The sequence below is a fragment of the Lytechinus variegatus genome, chromosome 1, assembly GCF_018143015.1.
Source record: "Lytechinus variegatus isolate NC3 chromosome 1, Lvar_3.0, whole genome shotgun sequence".
In the NCBI taxonomy this organism is placed as follows: domain Eukaryota; kingdom Metazoa; phylum Echinodermata; class Echinoidea; order Temnopleuroida; family Toxopneustidae; genus Lytechinus; species Lytechinus variegatus.
In genome coordinates, this window is record NC_054740.1 from 86465872 (window position 1) to 86486802 (window position 20931).

General features: G+C 36.0%; 2 protein-coding genes across 2 annotated transcripts in view; both read left to right on the top strand.

Annotated features, from left to right (window-relative positions):
• The first annotated feature begins 1700 nt into the window (after positions 1 to 1700).
• On the top strand, positions 1701 to 6848 carry LOC121426376 (probable G-protein coupled receptor 21). The gene has a single exon (XM_041622665.1). It carries the CDS (start codon positions 4255 to 4257, stop codon positions 5650 to 5652), a length of 1398 nt encoding a protein of 465 aa, XP_041478599.1. The 5' UTR covers positions 1701 to 4254; the 3' UTR covers positions 5653 to 6848.
• A 2916-nt stretch (positions 6849 to 9764) lies between these two features.
• The window catches only part of LOC121426386 (transmembrane GTPase Marf-like), a 35546-nt gene continuing 24379 nt past the window's right edge, over positions 9765 to 20931 (top strand). Inside the window, exons 1-6 of the mRNA XM_041622676.1 lie at positions 9765 to 10169; positions 15191 to 15299; positions 17348 to 17636; positions 18227 to 18357; positions 19545 to 19653; positions 20823 to 20927. Coding sequence (XP_041478610.1) covers positions 9881 to 10169; positions 15191 to 15299; positions 17348 to 17636; positions 18227 to 18357; positions 19545 to 19653; positions 20823 to 20927 — 1032 coding nt within the window. The 5' untranslated portion in view covers positions 9765 to 9880. The remainder of the gene's footprint in view (positions 10170 to 15190; positions 15300 to 17347; positions 17637 to 18226; positions 18358 to 19544; positions 19654 to 20822; positions 20928 to 20931) is intronic.

A 20931-nucleotide genomic window follows, 5' to 3' on the forward strand; every position in this document is an offset into this window, starting at 1 on the left:
TTTCATCTCATGCACTAGGTCTAGATCTATTTGTAAGAAAGTATAGATCTAGTCCAAGACTCAGAGATGTGCAACAGCATTCGCGTATCTAAATTACTAGTAGGTCTAGATCTAGATAGTAACAATGAACTCTCGATCTATCTAGACGTAGAAAGTAAAGCTTTGGTTCTAAACCGAGATCTAGGCCTATATAGATTTGATGTCTGACTCTGACTTTTATTCCTGGCTAAAAGTTTAAACTTCATTGCCATTATTGACCAAGATTAGATCTAGTCCTTGGTCCACTGACACTGACAGGCATAGGCCTACTCGTACATGTAAAAGGAGTCGTTTAGGCCCAGACCCAGATCTAGTCCTAAATTACAGACCTAGAACATAAGCCCTGGGGGTAAGTGCCGAGGGTTGGGAAAGTATAATTTAGATGATTAGATTTGAATTTGGTTGGCCTAGAATTAGAAAGCATCGATGAATAAAAGTAAAGTACCGTAGGCCTAGGCCTAAGTCTAAAATAATAAGCATGATAAGCAACACTAGATCCTCTGTTAACCAAGTTAGAAATTAGATCTAACGTTAAGCCTATCTAGATCTAGGTCCTAGACCTATTGGTAATAAGACAAACATGTAGGCCTATACTATAGAGCAGAATTTCTTAGACAGGAATAACCGTCGTTTCTGGGGATTTATTCAACAATTTCTGACATTTTACTATTCATGAGTGAGCCAACACAGTTCAGCGAAACAACCAAAATAGACAGAAGCTTTTGGTCTAGTTATTTCTAAGACAGAGTCAAACTATATTAAAAAAAAAACAATAAGTTGAAATGGGTGGGGGCTAAATGCAGAAGCCTGAAGTTATGCAAAATAAATTTGATATCTGAAACTGAAAGTGAGGATTGACACAATGACAGGCAATATATCTTCATCCACACTCCACTTCACAGTTTATTCCTGACTGGGTCTCGATCTACTGAAGATAAATGCAGATCTCCCTCTAGATCTAACGTTACAGTGTACAAAAAGAAGCTTCATTCTTCTTGTTTTAATCAATCGTGGGTTGGTCCTTGTTAATTGGAGGTGAACCAAACCGGCCCGAATTTCTCTCGATGCCCAATCGGCTAGGAGCCCGTACAAAATAAATGTGGTTAACACAGCGGTATAACCACAACACTGCAAGCAACGTACAGGCTGCACTGGGCGACGATGACAATCTAACTTCAATTTCAAAGACCAAATTCTGCTTTCCTCTAACAGAAGAATGATAGCAAACTCTCTAATTTGGTAGAGAAATAACCTAAGATCACAAAATACAGTGAAATTTGTAAATAGTCCACTGAATTCATGTGGTTATATCAATTTATACGTACTCACCGGAGTGTTCGTAGGTCCATTTTTGTGTGGAAAGAAAAGTTTCAGAATGAATAAATTAGATGACGTAATGAGGTCAAATGAACAATTAATTCTGTAACACGATACCACGGGTATCGATGACAAAGAATCGGGGAAATCGCGTATTAATGACGCTGTTAGCCAATGAAAAGGGTGGATTATGAATATATTTACGCTCATGAATGTCAATGAGGGCTTATTTTTGTCATCAAATGATCGCGGTAGGCGGAGCCTAATCTGATTTGTTTTGTGTTGAACGCGTGCGCAGCTTTCGGTCTAGTAATATATTATAAGGTCTTTGCTCTGGACGAATCTTCGCGTTCGCGTTGACGCACCCTAACGCGACATCACCCATCCTTTCGACATAAGCCGTTTGATAGTATATCACACGCACATCTAGAGTTTAAACAAAAACGCTACGGCTCAAATTTAAAATGAAGAATTAATTTTTTGAAACTGCGAACACAACGTGTGGCATTGAATGGAAAATATTCAATATGACTTGACGTAAAATCATGTGTGCCTCAAGGGACAATCTTTGGCCCCATACCTTTTCTGTGTTTTATAAGTGACATATCCGATGGCATTTTTTCTAAAATGAAACACTATGCTAATGATTGTATCTTATACAGACCTGTTAATTCTATAAAGGATTGTGTAATTTCAAAAAAATGATCTCGACACGTTAAAGAAACGGTCAAACTAATGGTTTCTTGAATTCTTGATTGGAATATGCTTTCTCGTAATAGCACATCTAACTCTACTTAGGCCCATCTTCTTATGTAATTTCTATGATAAAATTGTTTTACAACCTTCCATATCCACAATTCCTCACAATTAATCTCTAAGAATTTTGCCATATTATGTACAATTTTGTATCATACAATAACTCAAAGATTTTTCATCAATTCATTTTTGTCATTTTATGTTATCTTATGTCTGGTCAGACATTTTGTACTCATATTTTGTTTTTATTATTTTTAATTGTTACATAAATCTATAAATGTAATCTGTTCGTTTCTATGGTAATTCACATTGTTTTATTTTTCAAAAGTAATCTCTTGTTTTTTCCTTGATCATGCTACTTCATTATGATTATATTTTGGGATTCAAACCTGTACATGCTTTTAAACTTTTTTTTATCCCTTGTCATGTTTTATGTTGCTTGTTTTACTTGTCTCGATAAATACAAATACAAATTTATCTCCCTTTCCCCCCGTTTTTGCTTTTGTTTTTGTTTGTCAGCCGATGGGGTGGGGGCACGTGCCCCTGTGCCCATCCCCGTAGTTACGCAAATTCCAGCAATCATTAATGTATTTATGTTGTGTTTTTCATTCCATTAAACACTTATAATGCAAAAGGAAAAGAGGTTAATCAACAAGATAATTTTTAGTTGTTCAGGTCAACAACTGAAAAGTGACCTCAGTTATTGAGTGTTATACCTCAGTCATACCCATGAAACCGGCTTCAGATCGACCAAATCTATTACGTTATTTCCAATGACATAAGATCGGTCGGTCTTAAGTTGATTTTATCACTATGACTGTGGTATTAAAACTGTTTTTAAAAAAATAATACATCCGTGTATGTAGGTTGAATCGATTATTTTGAAACATGAATACCGGATTTTAAACTTGCTCCAATTTCGGGTTGATTCTCCCGCGAAAATTAATAATATTTTTGCAGGTATTTAACAAGTGATCGGTTGCATAAAATGATGAACGATATACAAAAACTTTAACAGTGCAAGAGTAGAGTTGTCGTAACCTGTTGAATACTGAATTCTTTAAGCCCCATAGGATTTGTAAATGTATGACCTGGTTCCTGTCAGCAATGGGTTGAAAATGTTGAACATTATTTGAAAATATAGTTACGTTTAAGTGACATTGAGTTGCAGTATTTTTAATTTTCAAGAAGTTATTGACAAGGTTTCAACATATAGGATGTGCAGATAAAGTTTAAATCACTTAAACACAAGTAAAGTCAGGGTTGAGTCATATGTTTACATAACAAGATTAACATGATTAATGGAAAAATATAACATGCATGTGGGATTTTGTTTCCCATAATTATGTTTTTGTTAATTGTATCTTCATTGTATAAAAGAAACACACCCTCGCTTGTGTGCAGTAGTGCACATGGTTGAAAGTAGTCTGCAGGCACAGACCCTGATTGGAACTTTGATCAACAAGTGTGCCTCTACGCAAAGACTAGCATATACAAAACTTGCCTGTGTGAAAGGGCCTTCAATACACAAGGCATGAACAGGCTGCAATTCAGACCTTTACTCGAGTGAAGGGTTTGTCCAGCAGACTAGGTTGACAGTAGGAGATGCGGTTTTTAGGACATTGTCGTGATAAAGGAAAGGGATATGCGGGTAGGTACCGTTCTCTTTTTTATCGAATGATTTGACATCATTATTTTGTTAACAGTCAACTACTACATCGGCTGCTTTATGAACTCTATCCTAGTAATCTAACTTCATCATTAGAGTTTTTAACAAATTAATGTGGCCTCTTTCCATATATCTTGCTTTTATCTGCAATAAAACGTGACTCTCTGAGGACACATACTGCTTCCGCCGCTCACGAGATGGACGAATTTACGTGATAACGGTGGTGGATTCGCTAATTATTGAAGTTATTAACGTGAATCTCGCTGATAATGTCCAATTTTCCTTATCAGTGCCAAGCCCGCATCATCATCGATTGCATACAAAGAGCTCAATTAACACGAGGCGTGATAGTATACACGTAGGCGTAAGCCCGCTTAATCAGAGGTCTCGATAACAGTTCTAGCGCGGCTCTAAAGATCAGGGAAACGGTAATAACCCGATGAATCGTCACAATCTTGATTTTTCTCGCAATAATGACATCCACCTTCCGATTTTGCACCATGTGTGGAGACGATGACAACGGCGACGTCGGAGGAATTCCAACGTTTGGTAGTAATGGTCAAACGGAAGATGACCCAATGAACCCCTTGGTCGTGTCCATCATCGAAGCACTCTTCGTACTCTTAATCGCTGTACTCGCAGTCTTCGGTAATGTCATGAACATCGTGGTAATCGGTGGATCAAAATCACTCAAGAACTGTCAGGGATATTTTCTTCTGTCACTCGCTATTGCCGATTTGGGGATGGGAATCGTTGCTATGATAAGCATAGCTCCAGCCACCTTGCACCGATGGCCCTATGGTGACTTCATGTGTCAATTTTCCTCCTATGTAACAGAGGTTTGTACCAGGGTATCGCTCATAATGATCATTGGCCTTAGTATTGAACGGTACATTGCTGTGATCCATCCTTTTCAGTACAACCGCATCGTCACCAAAAACCGAGTTCTCTTTACCATCATAATCACCTGGCTCTTATGCTTAGCATTTTTCCTTGTCCTCTTTTCGGAGGTTGGACTGGGATACGAATTCGATCTGGACAAACTTGCCTGTTCCGCAGCATATGAAGACGCAATGGAATACTACATCGCCGCTTTGGCGATTCTCCTAGTACCAAGTTTCGCGGTGATTACTTTCACTTCTATAAGTGTCCATATTCGAGTTCTTCAAAGTTCCAAAAGGCGTCAAATACTCTTCGGAAGGTCGACTTCTGCAAGCCCGAAGAATGGTGAACGATTCCCCATGCATTTTCGAAGGAACATAAAAGCTTTTAAAATGCTTGTGATAATCGCAGGAGTATATTATATCACATGGTTACCCTACACAATCATAGCAAGTCTCGTCCTTACCACAGTATGCCACAAAACTCTACCAAGCCTGGTTGAATTCCTCGCCTTTTGGCTCACAGTTTCAAATAGCGGTTTTAATGTATTTGTGTACTTTGCCATGAACAGAAAGTTCCGCAACAAGGCCAAAGATATCTTTCAAAGGCTACGAGCTACATTCCTTTTATGTTGCTGTAGACACTTCTACGAAGTTTTCGAGGTGATTCGGAGGAATAGGGAGTATCCAAACTCGTCTTTTCAAGGTTCGATGGACCGAAGGTTTTACTTAGGCATCAGGAACTCCAAAGGTGAAGTGGTGCCAACCACACTTCGCATCAAGTCGGGTAGTTTCAGTGATGCCACAATGAACGCTATAGGTGTGATCCCAACAGATCAGCACATCTTCAGTTTAAGATCACTGAAGAAGATGAGAAGTGAACCGATGAGAAAAAAATCCGTCGCCATGCCGACAATGTCCCTGAAAATGGAAATGCGGAGAGAAGGAGGTCAACCAAAATTCTTCGCTACCGAAGTAGAAGAGACTTAACCAGAAATTTGACATTGTTTTTTTTTAATCAAATAGCATGTTTGATTAATAACTTGATCTGCATTCTTTATACCTAATAGACAAAAGTTACATTTTTGTTCTTCTGTAACAATTAATTCTCGGCAAACGCATTTTCGTGAATGTAATTAAGCAACGTAGATGTTATAGAACATACAGCCTTGGTCAAACCTGAAATACAAATGATATGCATAATGATGCATTCACGCTAAGGAATAGATTTTACAATATTACAGCTATACGTTTAATGAGCTAACATAATGAACCAATGAGTTTATAGATAAATGATAACAAATTTATTTCAAAATTAGATAATAGAATCACTATTACATGCTGGACCATTTGTTCTTTCAAATATTATGATATTGTAGAAAATAGTTATTCAAGCGTCATTAGAAAAAGGTCTGAATGTGTCTAAAAGGACACGTGTTTAAATTATACCGTTAACTGTTCCAAAAGGCAATGAATTAGATATTCCTATATCAATTTGTCGATTGTGAGATTGCTTTATATTGTTGCATTTCGAAACGTTCACTATTCATTTTTTTTCAAACTTTATTTTTTTTACCCTGTAAAATTTAGACCTTTCTTTTCATTGATCATCCCTCCTGTCCCTGGTCTAACAATATTTTGATTGACTAATCGTTTCTTCATCATGATTTTTTAACTCTTAAAATACGTTGCTGTACACGTACGTGACCAAAATAAAAAACGCGTTTAAAGGGGTGGTTTTTTTTCAGTTTTCGATGCGGCCGCGCATGCACTCGTTAAAAGTATCAAAAACACAAATTTTCGAAAAAAAAGGTGGTTTTGAAAGTCTGGTCAATGGTCTATCGCGGGCTCAAACGCATTTAGTATATAGGTTATGTGTTTTTAAAGCTTTTTTTAAGCCTAGCCAATTGTGTTTAGTGTATGTCTTTCCCCAAGCTTTTTCCTCGGGCTTTTAAAATTATTACCTGATGAATTTTGGATGACACTTATAGTTATTTACAATGTTAACATTGGTATTTTAACCCTAACTGCATGCATTACCCATGAATATAGTTTTTTTTCTATTTAAGCTTACTGATAGCAATAAGACAAAAAGTGTTTAGGGGTCTGCCGACAACTTGTTTAGGGGCCAAAATGTGTAAATTAAGCCCGCGAAAAACTTGTTTAGGAGGTTATTTTACAAAGAGAAGAAAAACCCGCTTATGGTGTTGGAAATAATTTGGTCACGCATGTGTACAGCAATACATTTGACTGCCCGCAGGCTATTTTTTTAATGTAAGTCTGCTATACTGGACATACCAAATGAATACGAGAAAAATTACAGAATCATTTTTATCAAATAATCTAGATTAAAATCTCTTTTTTTTAAATAACGTATGTGTCTTCTTAATATCGTAAGAGCATTTGGAGCCAGTTCTCAAAATTCTTAACCTTGATAATGGGATTGCAGTGATTCTTGTGATTCATTATCCTAACAAAAGACAATGGGAATGTTTCAAAATATTATTCTAAAATATGTGAATTGATTTTTTTTTTGGGTGGTCGCTTTAATTCCATTTTGATATGCAGACGGTATTGTGTCGCAAACACAGCGACAGGGGCGGTAGCAACGGCACCAGGGTAAATATTGATGGGGGGGGGGCTAGATGACTCAAGTTAAAGACTTGTAATGTCAAATTAAAAAACCTAGATATACGGTCTAGAATTCTCTTGTTGATACTCTTCTTTCTTCGGGTTTCTTCCTCTTTTTATTTTCTGTTTTTCGTTCGGAAAATCACGGGGGAGATCGAACCCTGTCACCCCATGGCTCCTCCAAACTTAAATTCATGCTATATACAGCTACAATCAACGATTTTTCTTTTAGTGAGTATTGTAACATAATCACAAAATGTTAAAATGAAAGATTATATGGCTCAGTGAATCATAAATAAAAACAAATGTTTCGTAAAATGAGTTTTTGTCAAGCAAAATTTATCGACCGTTCTCACCTAGACAATGTATGTTGTAGTTTGAACATTGATCACTGTTTACTTCATCCGGGAAAGAGAGCGGATATTTTTTTAGAAAGACAGGGAAAACGGAGAAAGAGGGATAGAGACAGGAAGAGAGAGAGGGGGGGACGAGGGGAGAGGGAGAGAGAGAGGGAGAGAGAGAGGGGGGGGGTATAGGGGAGGCGATAACAAGGAAACTAAGGTAGAATGTCTGGAAATTCCAGAGAATGCAGATGACGGACATAATGGGGTTTTTTTCAAGAGAAAGTTCACCCTAACGATATATGGGCTTTCATTAAAAGCTCCAAAAAAAAAGAAAAAAGACAGAAATGTACTGGTGAAGGTTTGATAAAAATACTTTTACAAAAATAATAAAATATTTTTTTTTTATTTGTGAACCCACATGCCAACAGCTTCCCCATATTTCATGTTATTCAAAATGGTTTTCGATTAATACAAATATTTTTCTTCTTGAAGAGGGTATGAAATGATGCATCCACACTGAAAAAACTCCAGTGTTGATTTAACACCAAACCGGAATCTGTATTATGTCCACACCAGAGAAGTTTTATACAAAACTAATTAGTTTTAAAACAGCATCTGTTTGATTCCGAACTGGTGTTATTTCAATACTTCTCTGGTGTGGACATATATAGATTCCGAGCTGGTGTTAAATCAACACCGCAGTTTTTGCAATGCACCGCACAAATAAAATCGCTTTTAAATCTGTGAAAAATTTGCATTTGGGGAATTCAAGGTATACTACACGATACATGGAGTGGAGGAGCTGATTGTCCGTGACCAGTGGCGTAAATCCGATCCGAGCAGTGAGGGATTGTATCAATATATTGAGCTGAAAATTCTTAATTTCGGGAACACCCCCACATCAAGGAGTATATTTATACGCGGGGGTTCATGAACATATCATCTATCAATAGTAGTGGTGATAGTGAAGGTCTACCACGAATTAATTTTCGACGGCTGATTTAATGGTTTTATTTGTGATTTAAACTAATGAAGGAGAGTTTGGCTGACCAAAGATTATGTGAGTGAGCAAAGCTAGCGAGCAAATTTCCAGTTGTTGGAAGACCGAATGGTTTCCAACACCATGTTTCTTTTTAAACCAAAACGAGAAAATTAAGATTGAACAGTAGAAATGTATTTATTAAAAACTCATTCATTCATTGGTTACAGGTGAGATGAGAATGAAAGAAGATGTCATTATCAGAAATAAGTGAGCCTTCATATCAAAATTAATATACAATAACCATATTCAAAAGTCGTTAGAATCATATAATTCATAAATAGCATTATGACTCATATAACCATACTCAACGTGATGTTGCAGATAATAACCTTTGAAATAAAGGCAAACGTAGGAATTTGGCAAGACCAGCTCCAGAATTACATGAAAAATTATACGAAAGGTTATGCGCACGAGCGGAGCAACCGCATGAGAAAATTATCGTTTTTAGAATGCCGTTTGGCAAATTCATACACAGTACACGTATTTACAGATGAATCTAAGCAGTAGTTTAACCAATTTCAAGATGAAAAAGAAATATCGTTGTTTTTATCTTGAAAGAAGTGTGTGGGGGTGTATGTATGGGCACGTTTGTGTGTGTGTGGGGGGGGGGGTGATTCCGAAAAGTGTGGGGATGTATTTTCCGATTCCCCCGGGATTTATGCCAGTGGCTGTAACGGTACAAATCAAAATTTCAAAAATTCATAACTCTGTTATTCTTATATGGATTTTCATCGAACATTCACCGATATTTTTAATTAAACTCTCATGAGCCCAAATATGGAGATGCAGCTACACGAAAATGCATGCACAAACGGGATGAGAATTTTGAAACACGCACGAATACACAACAATAAGAACGAAAATAATAAATTTGGCAGCACATCAAATTTGTTATCCGAGATATAATGCAGGTTTTTGAAATTGTTTTGTGTATCGTATTGCACTTTTTATTATTGTGTGTATAACAGGGATGAACCTCAGCTCAGCTCGTTAACTAAAGTTTACGGGTTACACACAGAATGTTGAAAATTGGGAAAACCCCTCGTTCACGTGACTGGTATTTCCCTCATAATTCTCATAAATAACACTATGTCACCACATCATATTAATTCAACGCTCTCGATGGTCCATTTTATTGCTCTCGATTGTCACGCTCAAATCAGAATTGAAAACGAAACCAATTTCTACATTTTGGGTGTTCATGTCAAAATTGTATGTACATGCAAAGAATGAAGACGATCATCCGGATTTTTGTCAGCTTTATGTTTGGGTAAATACAAGAATTAAATATTGGGGTCGTCGGTCGATCGAGGATTGCCGGAGTTGTTTAGGGAAACAAGCCCGGATGGAATCGTCTGGGAGAAGTGTTCCGGATGCCCACCTTGAGAAGTTTGCTAGGGCAAAGAAAGAACAGCAATTACTATATGACGTCACGGGTGACCTCATCAGCAGAATCCAAAATGAGCTACATGAAATGTCATCGGTTCAAGGTAAGAAACTTTGATATTAACTTTTTTTTTTAATGCCAAACGGTAACCAAATGGTAACCAGAGACAGGGGTAATTTGAGCGTTCAGCAACTTCTCTCACTAACGCTTATATACTTACTCAATATTTTAATTAGGTAATTGAATATTAATTAATAATTTGATTTAAGGGATCCACGATTGACAAGAACAGCTTTTACAGTGGACCTCTCCATTTCCACAATGTTATTTTCAGCTACAAATATTTAATAATCCATTTTAAGTTTCAAATTTATATATTTCAATTTTTATAACTTTTTTTAATGGATTTTCTACTTTTTTTATTCGAAATGAGATAAAAATTAAACTGAAGGCAAAGGCCAAAATTATTTGCGTCTTTAATCAAATTCTTGTTACTGCCCCAATCTCTCAACCGCCCTTATTGATTGATATTGTATCACTTTTCCAACATCATATTTTATTGACTTGCATTAAGTTTGTTTATTAATATATGTGTGCTTTCACGTGCGTCAAATTAAATCAAACCGGTAATTAGATTAATTTGAATCACAATCATAATTATCGATGACAGGGTGGAAATGAGGTCCGTGATCTTAATGATATTCCTATGAAATAAATTCACAAAGTGTAATTTCATATGGGTATAACGAAGATGGGAAGAGGGGAAGACAGATTAGTGGCAGATACAGATAGAAAGAAAGGGGCTGAAAGAGGTAGAGAGAAAGAAAGAGGGGGGAGACGAAGAGTGAAAAGGAGTATGTATATGTATGAGAAAGAGGCAGAGAGAGAGAGGGGGGGGGGGGGGGGGAGACAAAAATGTTAGCCTGCATTTTTTCTCAGATTTGTTCCACTTGGAATCCCCTCACCAGAAAATCCCCTCTTTGTGTAATGCAGTCAAAGTTAGGATAAAATATTTAGAGTGCAAGATCAGCCGTCAGGGACTAGGCAAGAGTTTATTGCTATCCCAGTGAAGTTCTTTCAAACTCGTCAATAGTTTTGCTTATTTTCCTTTTAAAGGGAAACTTCGGGCTGAAAGTAATTATATCCAATTTACGAGGAAATACGTATAGATCAGCTTTACCGAAATAATCCAAAACTTTGAAATGTCTGTATTTTGTCTAATTTCAGTTTGTCTGTTCAACTCAATTATTTCCAGCCTAGAGTACTCCTTTAATCTCAGAAAACTGAGATCTTCCATATAACAGCTCGTTACAGATAATGTTTCAACTCTGAATGTTGCTGGTTCCATCATTCAGCCACTCTCTTAGGGCAAGGGATCTAGGGATAATTGTCGAGAATGAATTTGGAATGAAGTCACTTGTTAACAAGTACTTTTAAGTTATGACGACATTTCAAAAACAACCTTGGTTATGATTTCGATATTGATTCCCCCAACGTGGTCCAAATTCATTGACCCTAAATGACCTTTGACCATAGTCATGAGACCTGAAACTCAGGCAAGACGTTCAGCAATACTTGATTACCCTTCAAAATTTCATGAACTAGATCCATATACTTTCTAAGTTATAATGACATTTCAAAAACTTAACCTTGATTAAGATTTCAATGTTGACGACACCGCTGCCGACGTAGAAAAAGCAACGCCTATAGTCTCTATATAGGCGCTTGTTGCGGTCTTAAACTGTATGAACTCCTGCCCGGCGAGTTACATTATAAGCCCATGTTGCTTATAAGATCGTAACAGGCGCTGCATATACGCCTGCTATATGCAGGCGAGACAAAATAGCACATTGGGAAAACAAAAACGTATATATGGTATATAATAAATGTGGAGGCCCTGCAGTATAAGGTGGAATACTGAAAAATATAGAGAAGTGACTCTTGAATTGATTCAATTTATTATGGTTTTATGTTTCTAAAGACATATTTGTTTTGATGGTGTACATTCAATCTAGGCCTACTTGTATAATGTACCATGATTGGAAGGCTGCAGCGATTTGCATGGTTACACAAAATTAGAAAAATGAGAAAATATCTCGATAAAAAAAGAACAAAGAAGTTGGTACATGCTTTCATCACTTAAATAATAATAGTTTGCTGCTCGGAATAGAGGAATCCCTTCTCGGAAAAGGAAAGTTTGAACACATCACCTCTATCTGACCCCGGGGGGCCACTTCCATTCACGAGTGGATACCATGCGCGACCATGGGGTCTCGAAAAGCACCCTAAACACGTAATTTCCATTTTCTGAAAATGCACCCCTTAACAAGTATTGGCGTGTGAAACCCTACCCTTAACAAGTATTGGAAACAAAACTATACTCTTATTGGTAATATTCCCTGAAATGAACCCCTAAACAAGTACAGGAATGTTTTATTGTTACGGGTCCTTCGGTCGTCGGCTTTACCTTATTTGGTTTAGTACGACCCCACCTTCTACACCTCGCGCAAATCGGACTCTAAACACGAAGTGATGGGGCAAAAAGGACATCCTTTATAAAACATTTTAATTTTGTTTTATCATCCCCGCATATTCGACCCTAAACACGTAATTTTCCTAGCGAAATAGATACCCTTTTTTCATTATTTTTGTGTTTTTGACACCCTTATCACGTTACGTACGTAACGTGCCCTATCGTGAAAAAGACATCCTTTTTACGTGTTTTTTTGGTCGCGCATGGTATCCACTCGCCAATGTAAGTGGCCCCCCCCGGGATCTGACCTTCATTGGCTACCCATTCGATCAAGGATCAAATATGAACTTCTCATATCAACATTCAAATGTAAACGTCAGAAACTCACAAAATAGTTAACAGAGGGGATAGGATTTTACTTAAATTTTTGAAGGGAAACTATGATGAAACAATACGCCTTACAAAAAAGTATGGAAAAAGTGGGTTTTTGTACCTTTCGCCTTCGACCATAACTCTGTACCCCATAATAATTGTGGCGCAAGGAAGGTGACAAATTAAAGTTGATGAGCTACTCAATTATTTAGAATAACAATCTAAAAAACAAATTATGTATTCTTGATATAGCTGACCTTTGAACTTCGGTTATCTTTTTGAAGAAACACCCTGTATATATTTTATATCATTTTGCGACCCGTAGCCTGGTTGATTATGCTCTTACCCACTTTCAATAAATACAAGGCCAATACCTATTTGCAATATCATTCGTATAAAAACATAATCTGTTTTCATCTCATTTCCTATATCATGTATACTTTAGTTTTTGTTTTCATCTTATTTCCTATATCATGTATACTTTAGTTTTTGTTTTCATCTTATTTCCTATATCATGTATACTTTAGTTTTTGTTTTCATCTTATTTCCTATATCATGTATACTTTAGTTTTTGTTTTCATCTTATTTCCTATATCATGTATACTTTAGTTTTTGTTTTCATCTTATTTCCTATATCATGTATACTTTAGTTTTTGTTTTCATCTTATTTCCTATATCATGTATACTTTAGTTTTTGTTTTCATCTTATTTCCTATATCATGTATACTTTAGTTTTTGTTTTCATCTTATTTCCTATATCATGTATACTTTAGTTTTTTTTCATCTTATTACCTATATCATGTATACTTTAGTTTTTGTTTTCATCTTATTTCCTATATCATGTATACCAGTATACTATATTTTATTCGTATTTTGAAAAACAAACCCACTGGCGTTAGTTTATTTCTTTTCTAAATGAGAATTTGTTCTCATCTTGATAATCTACATGATATCGCTTAACAAGACTGTACTTTCTATTCTTCAAATCTCCTAACATCGGGACCAGGTTGTAAAATTAAATGTATCGTTAAAAACGAAAAAACGTTTGGTATGCTTTGATTACAGAATAACATTTCTTATGGTGACAAATTAGAAATTATGCTCGCTCGCTTCGCAGGCTCCCTCCACTGTCTATCAACGCTGGGCCACTGATACTCGCATTCAACACCATAACACAATTATTAAAAAAAACGATAATTAAGGGGAAAAAATACTCAACAAAAAATGAAACAATGAATATGTGATAAATAATCTTTGATTTCCCCGCTCCCTCTGATCTTTCCTGCTTCACATTTTTTTTTTTGCTCAACACGCCACTGACTCTCATTTTACCTTGCAAACAATGGATAACCTGACGCCATAATTGTCATAACTGGAAAGTATCAAAGTACATAAGCATAATAACATGCACTAAATATATTCCTCTGTATTTTTATATTGTAAACAGACCATGTAATTGAAGTAAGATTTTCCCCCGTTTCAAATAATAGAGGATCCACACCAGCTTAGAGTAAACGGATGAATAAATGTATTCCCAGTGGAGCAAAACTTTTCGCGAATCACTCTAATTGTGTAACTGAATATATTCTTTACAATGACAATGAGCTTGATGTAGTAACCAAAACATCTTTTTTACTTTTTATCGGGGGGGGGGGGGTAACAATAAAGTATTGATGCCCAACTTTAACGACAGACCCTATGTGGTTAAGAGAAAGTTTAGTTCTTGGTATTTTACTCCAAAGAAATATGCACATAACTTTTAAGACTGCTTGTATCGTGTACTAACAGGAGCTACATGGTATAAACAATATTATAAGGATATTGAAGAGTATAATTTTGTAAACTTATACTTTTTAAACGTTTTCTAGGATAGGGGCTCCACGACCCATATAGCAGGACTTGCTATTTCTGCTGAGTCTTTTTATCAATATAGTATATACGGCAATTTACCTTGTATCAATGTATTTTGACATTAATTCGTAATAAATTCAGTTCAGTTTAGAATTCATTTGAGCAATCTGAAGTTACCGAATTAAACTTTACATTATTTGCAAACTTTGATATTATATAAATCAAAGTATATGAAATGAACCACACTTTGAACTCCGTGAAGAAATCAATTAACAAGAGCTTAACACAATATAGACCATTTACTTCTCACAAAACAGTAATTTGTCTATTGTAAAATATTGATTTCAGATATCTGTGAGTCATTTTCTTTAACTGAATATAACATCAATACCGATTATTTCCCTTTACTCTGTATCTTTGATACAAAGGTATTGACTCCTGTGCTGTTCAAATGAGAGTAGACCACCTCGGAGAAAGGATTGAGAGTCTGAAAAGTGACTTGTCAAGGAAAAAAATGAAGATAGCCTTTTTCGGAGGGTGAGTGTGTTTACAAAGTAAGAACGAAATAATCCACGTTCATAAGAGCCTCCCAACACTCTAAAAAAGGTTACCCAGTATTGGGTAAAATGGGAACATGCATGTTGGTTGGGTAGAAAGATTTGGGGTAAAAAAAATTCCAAGCAAACATGCATGTTCCCTTTTTACCCAATTTGGGTAAAATTTTACTCAGTGTTTTTAGAGTGAATGCTGATCAGTGAACTTTGAATAGGTCCCATCAAGGCGTTGTCGGCCTTGCCTGTCCTGGTCAAAGACAAATAATGACAGATTCTTAACCCTGGATTTGACAGAGATGAACGTGTTTCCAAGGGATTTAGAACTGAACTTCTTGAAAATTTCAGAATATCAATCGGAGAATTTGGCAACCAAGAAGTTTCAGAGTATTTTGAGCACACGATATTATTACCTCTTACCTATCAAAAGAAAATTTTCTCCAGAGAAATTGATATTTCCAGAATCCAGAGAACTCATTTGCTCTGAGGTAATGAGAATGATGCAAGGATTTAAGTAGCGGTCTAACAATGATTAGTAAAATCAATGACTACCTGCGGCCACCTGTGTTGATAGCTCCATGGACTACCTGTTTCATGAAATGCTCCCTGATGGGGGCCGTTTCATAAAGCTGTTCGGAGGTTAAGAACGACTTAAAGAATGACTGGTGATCCTTTGTTACGCGCTAAACCATCACCAATTGAATGTACCATTTACCACAAGAAAGGATCGCCAGTCGTTATTAAAGTCGCTTTTAATTTTATTAACAGCTTTGTGAAACGCCCCCCATATCTCTGTTATTATCACAAATATATTCACACAATTTCTGGGATATGCGAATGTGTAATGCCAATTATTCCAGTTTTGTAAATTGGTACACACAATGATGTCCACCTATAGTTGAGCTGGCCCGATCTAGTGAATTTTCAGCCAGCTCTTCTCTGATCAAAGACAAATCGGAAAAGGGTATGTACTGAATACAAGCGACTCAGATTAACTTGCCATGTTCCTGCTGTGGATCAGTCTTGTCGACCTGGGGCCTGTCTATACAAAGAATTACAATTGATTCGATCAATCGTAAGTATGGAAAGCCAGCAATATCATCATCTAAAATGCATGTTTGTTTGAAATATTTTCTATAAATGATGTATATTCATACATTCACTGTTTTCTATACGCAATTCAGTATGCTTCTCTTTGTTTTCAAAGGACGTTGAGCAAATTTCCTAAATAAAAACATTATGACATTGATGGATTTCCATAAACTTGAGATTGATTGGATCAATCGTAACTCATTGTAAGACGGGCCCCAGCATTTAAACCAGTTTTTGACCAGATGAATTAGAAGCTCGGCAGTGTTGACCAAGGTCAATCTACCATTATTAGCGTCTATCTGCTTGATCTACACACTACTCTGGTTCTTGTTCGATAATAGAAACCGAACAAACAAAATTATCATGAACTCTTTCAATATATTTGAGTAGGTATTCAAGGCATAGTAGATCACATCGGTCATGGAGTAGCTAGCTGCGATATTCCCATGATAATTTTCTTGTCACAGGTATTATTGAACCTGATACTGTATATCGAGCTAGAGCGAATAGGTCCGACTTAATTGGCTTGATTGGGCAAAATCGCGTTGGCAGATTGGCAGTGGGAAGCTATACTAGCACCCATGATTCACTGATTTACACCCTCACCAGCATCTACATGGAATATTCATATATATAGCATGTAATTCAACCCCGTTTCAACATCAAATTGCTAACTTAGCGACTCTTTAGGCCTATACGCCGCAGGCTGTAGTTCTGATCGATTTAATATAGGGTTCTTAAATCTTTATTTCTAAATCGTATTTCTGGGCCCCGTCGCAAAAAAAGAGTTGAGATTGAATGCACCTAAAAAAATCAAGCGCATGTCCGTAATACGCACTATTAATTGATTGCAAATCAAATTGTATATGATTTTTTTTTAGTTACGTTTGATTACAAGTATTTCTGCAATGATTTCTTGGTGTCACATTATTCTTTTGGCAGTACGAGCAGCGGGAAGACCACAACTCTGAATGCCATGATTGGGCAAGAACTACTACCATCCGGGATGGGTGATACAACAAGTTGCTTTGTCCAGATTGAGAAGATGACCAACGATTCGATTTGTGAAAATAGCTCCATAGAAATCTCACCCGCTAAGGAACATACAGAGGGTTGCTCGATTGAGAAAAAGAAAGACCAATCGTACTTCATCGTCAGGGAGGTCGAGAACAGAGAAAAGGAAGCTTCGCTTGACTCCTTTTTGGAAAATAGACAACCTCTCACGATAAAGGTTCGTAATCTTATTTTCTCCCATGATGTTCGCTCGTATGCTGTGCTCATTTTATTCTATTATATATCTCTAGATTTCATCGTCCAGCCAATCAGTTTTCTGTCTCTACCCGCTTGCTCTCATTCATTTATCAACACACTTGGATCTAAAAATAAGACAATAGTAATAATGAAATATCCATTAAGAAAATACAAGTAAAATTCTGGCACTCTAAATACGCGCTCTCATCTATAGCAGCAATTGTGGCCCACTGGATTAGTCTTCTGACTCTGAAACAGAGGGTCGTGGGTTCAAATCCCAGTCATGGCGTAATTTCATTAAGCAACAAGTTAATCCACGTTGTGCTGCACTCAACCAAGGTAAGGTAAATGGGAATTTATTTCTTGATATACTTCCGCGCTGAAAAAGGCTGCGGGGTCATGTTAACAATGTCCAAGATCTTTGGAAGCGCATATAGGGACGTCATGTCGTGAACTGCGTTGTTATTATTAATGTGATTATAGTAAAAATTATGAAACAATGAAAATCCGTATTGACTTATAGGAATTACGTCAATTTTAATAGCCTATAAACACATTTGTCTCTCATAGGCTCTTACAAAGTTATGTGATGTAAAATCAGGCAGCTCATTGGATTCAACCTATCTGGTAGAAATACATCTTTCAGAAGATGACATCAAGAATGATCATTTGCTTAACTATGACCTACAAATTATGGATTGGTAAGTAGTTAACCACCGAAATTGTGTGTAGCTGTATGGTTTCACTTACACCATGACATGTATGACGTCACAAGTAAGAAAATAATAATTTTCGCAATCTATATTTTCTTTAGACCAATGTTTTATTACTATTATTTTCTGGTATTATAATAAACTTTTCGTCAGGGTGAACTTCCACTTAACGCTTATCAATGCTGGTATTTGCTTGTCCATTGCTTACATTAGATTGACGTATTGCTGGTCTTTATTTTTTGACAACTAGTGAGTACAGATTTGAAGTACAGTATCCGTATCTCACGAATAAAAAAGTGTCAGTGCAAAGACCCAGCTGAATTTCTAACCCGAAAATCATTAAGGGACAAGAAAATTATGAAGATATACCTTTGCCAGTAGATTAATAATGCGGTTGGAAAGCGCGAGCTGATTTTTTTGGAGATGAAGAATTTTAGAACTTAACATTTTCACTCACATTTTGTAATCATTAGTGAAAAAAGGCTCATCTAACCATAGACACGAAAATGAATTCTGAAACACTGACATAGATTTTTGTAATCGTAAACAGGATACGTACTTCACAAATCAAATAATACGGGTGCGAAGCGCGGACATATTTTTTCATATATACGTTCAGACCTGATAAGGAGCGTATTAAGCATTGCTTGAAATATAGAAAAAAAAATCATGCGGATACCTTGTAAAAAAATCAACCGGAATACAAGGCTACTGAATATATTTCTGTTATGTTGGGGGCATGGCCTAGCTACAGTATTACCCGCCTCTATTTTTTTTTGGGGGGGGGGGATGTGTCGCCCTGTCCCCCTTGTCTGACGCCAAGAAAATTAAAACCCTGTACATGTTTTTTTTGTATTCCTTCCAATTTTCTCGTTGTTTTCATAGTAATTATTGTTGTTATCAATATCACTATCATTTTTATTTATATCATTATGATTATTGTTCTATAGCTATTAGGGTCATTGTTATTATCAGTATGATCAGTATGATTATTACGTTTTCCAGAAATCTTGGGTTATATATATATTTCGTGGTTACCAAATAAAATTATCCTTTTTTCATTGTTTCTGTTCATCTTTGCTTATCATTATGATCATGATTATGGTATACTAATGATTATGATTGGTAAATGGAAGTATTCGAGTTTTTCTTCTAATTTTCATTTCACATCTCAGTCCAGGAATCACAAAATGTCGAGAGCTCGGTGATAGAGTGAAAACCTTCTGCAAAGACTCGGATGTACATCTCTTCATTGTGAATCCAAAGACAGTCATGTCACCAGAGGTATCTTCAATTCATATTTCTTTAAGTTGAATCAAGTTCTAAAAGACCGTCAAGAGAAAATTATTGTGTAGCGACTGTATTCAAGCAGGTCGTTGATCTATTTTCACTTGCCACCGCAAAAAAAATAGTGAACATGAAAAAAGTTCCAAGACAACTTTTGACTAGGATCACATATCCCGTATGGAAGACATGCTTTTTGGAGTGAACATTTAACTGTTTGCCAGTAACAACTGATTGGGGAAAAGATCCACAATACTAAATTCCTTTGCACTATTGATACTAAATTGAATCTTTTAATTTCATGATTAAAAGAAACGATTGCATTGCATGATTTATTTTATTTAAGATTAAACGGAAGGATTCTCCAAATTGTTCCTTATGTAATGTGGAATCACTTATTTTGTGAATGTGAAAACTTAAGGTTACCCCAATTTGGCAAAATCTGCATTATTATTTCCCATAATAGTTCTGTCAGAAATGTTACAAAATTTGAAAAAAAAAACTTTTTGGAATCTGCAATGACAAGTCTGTTATTTATTTATTCATCTTTATTATTTAAGTATCACATCCATTCTTTGAAATTCAGTTATACCATCCCCAATAATTTATTATTCAAAGCTTTGTTATAAAACAGAAGGATGTTGAATATCATTTAGCAAGAAAAAAGAAGAAAAGAAAAATAAGCTGAATTGTGTTTTGAAATATAGTTTTCCCTCGCTGCCATAAATATAAGTGTGCAAATTTTGCTTGACAATGTACTGTTTGTTTACACATCTTACGCCTGTAGGTGTATTGCCTCATGTATTTATCATTGGTGTCAATGTATGTAATTGATGTATTTGATCAATGGAATACGGATCATGTTCATTAATAATTCTTAAAAATTTCCTTAATTTAGGCCTAAATCTATAAAAAAATAACAAAAATTAGAAAAAAATCGGCACGCGCTTGGCACTAGCATTAGTTGACCATGATGAGATAACGTACATTTATATGCTCTTCATGAATTCCTAAAAAGAGTCCTTAAATGTCTCTTTGTGATCAGTACATACAATAATTTCAGCTCGATTTTAAGAACATATCTTCAAACCATAAATATATTGCAAAAACAGTACTTTGTGGAGGGGGAATATGTAAATGTAGCATGGATTTTTTTTCTCATAATGTAGGAGCGAGAACATTTTGTTGAAGTAGGAAAACGCCTTTCTAAGCCTGACATCATTGTTGGTTTCACCCAATGGGATTTATCAGCGAGAGAAAGACACCCTGAAGAGGTTA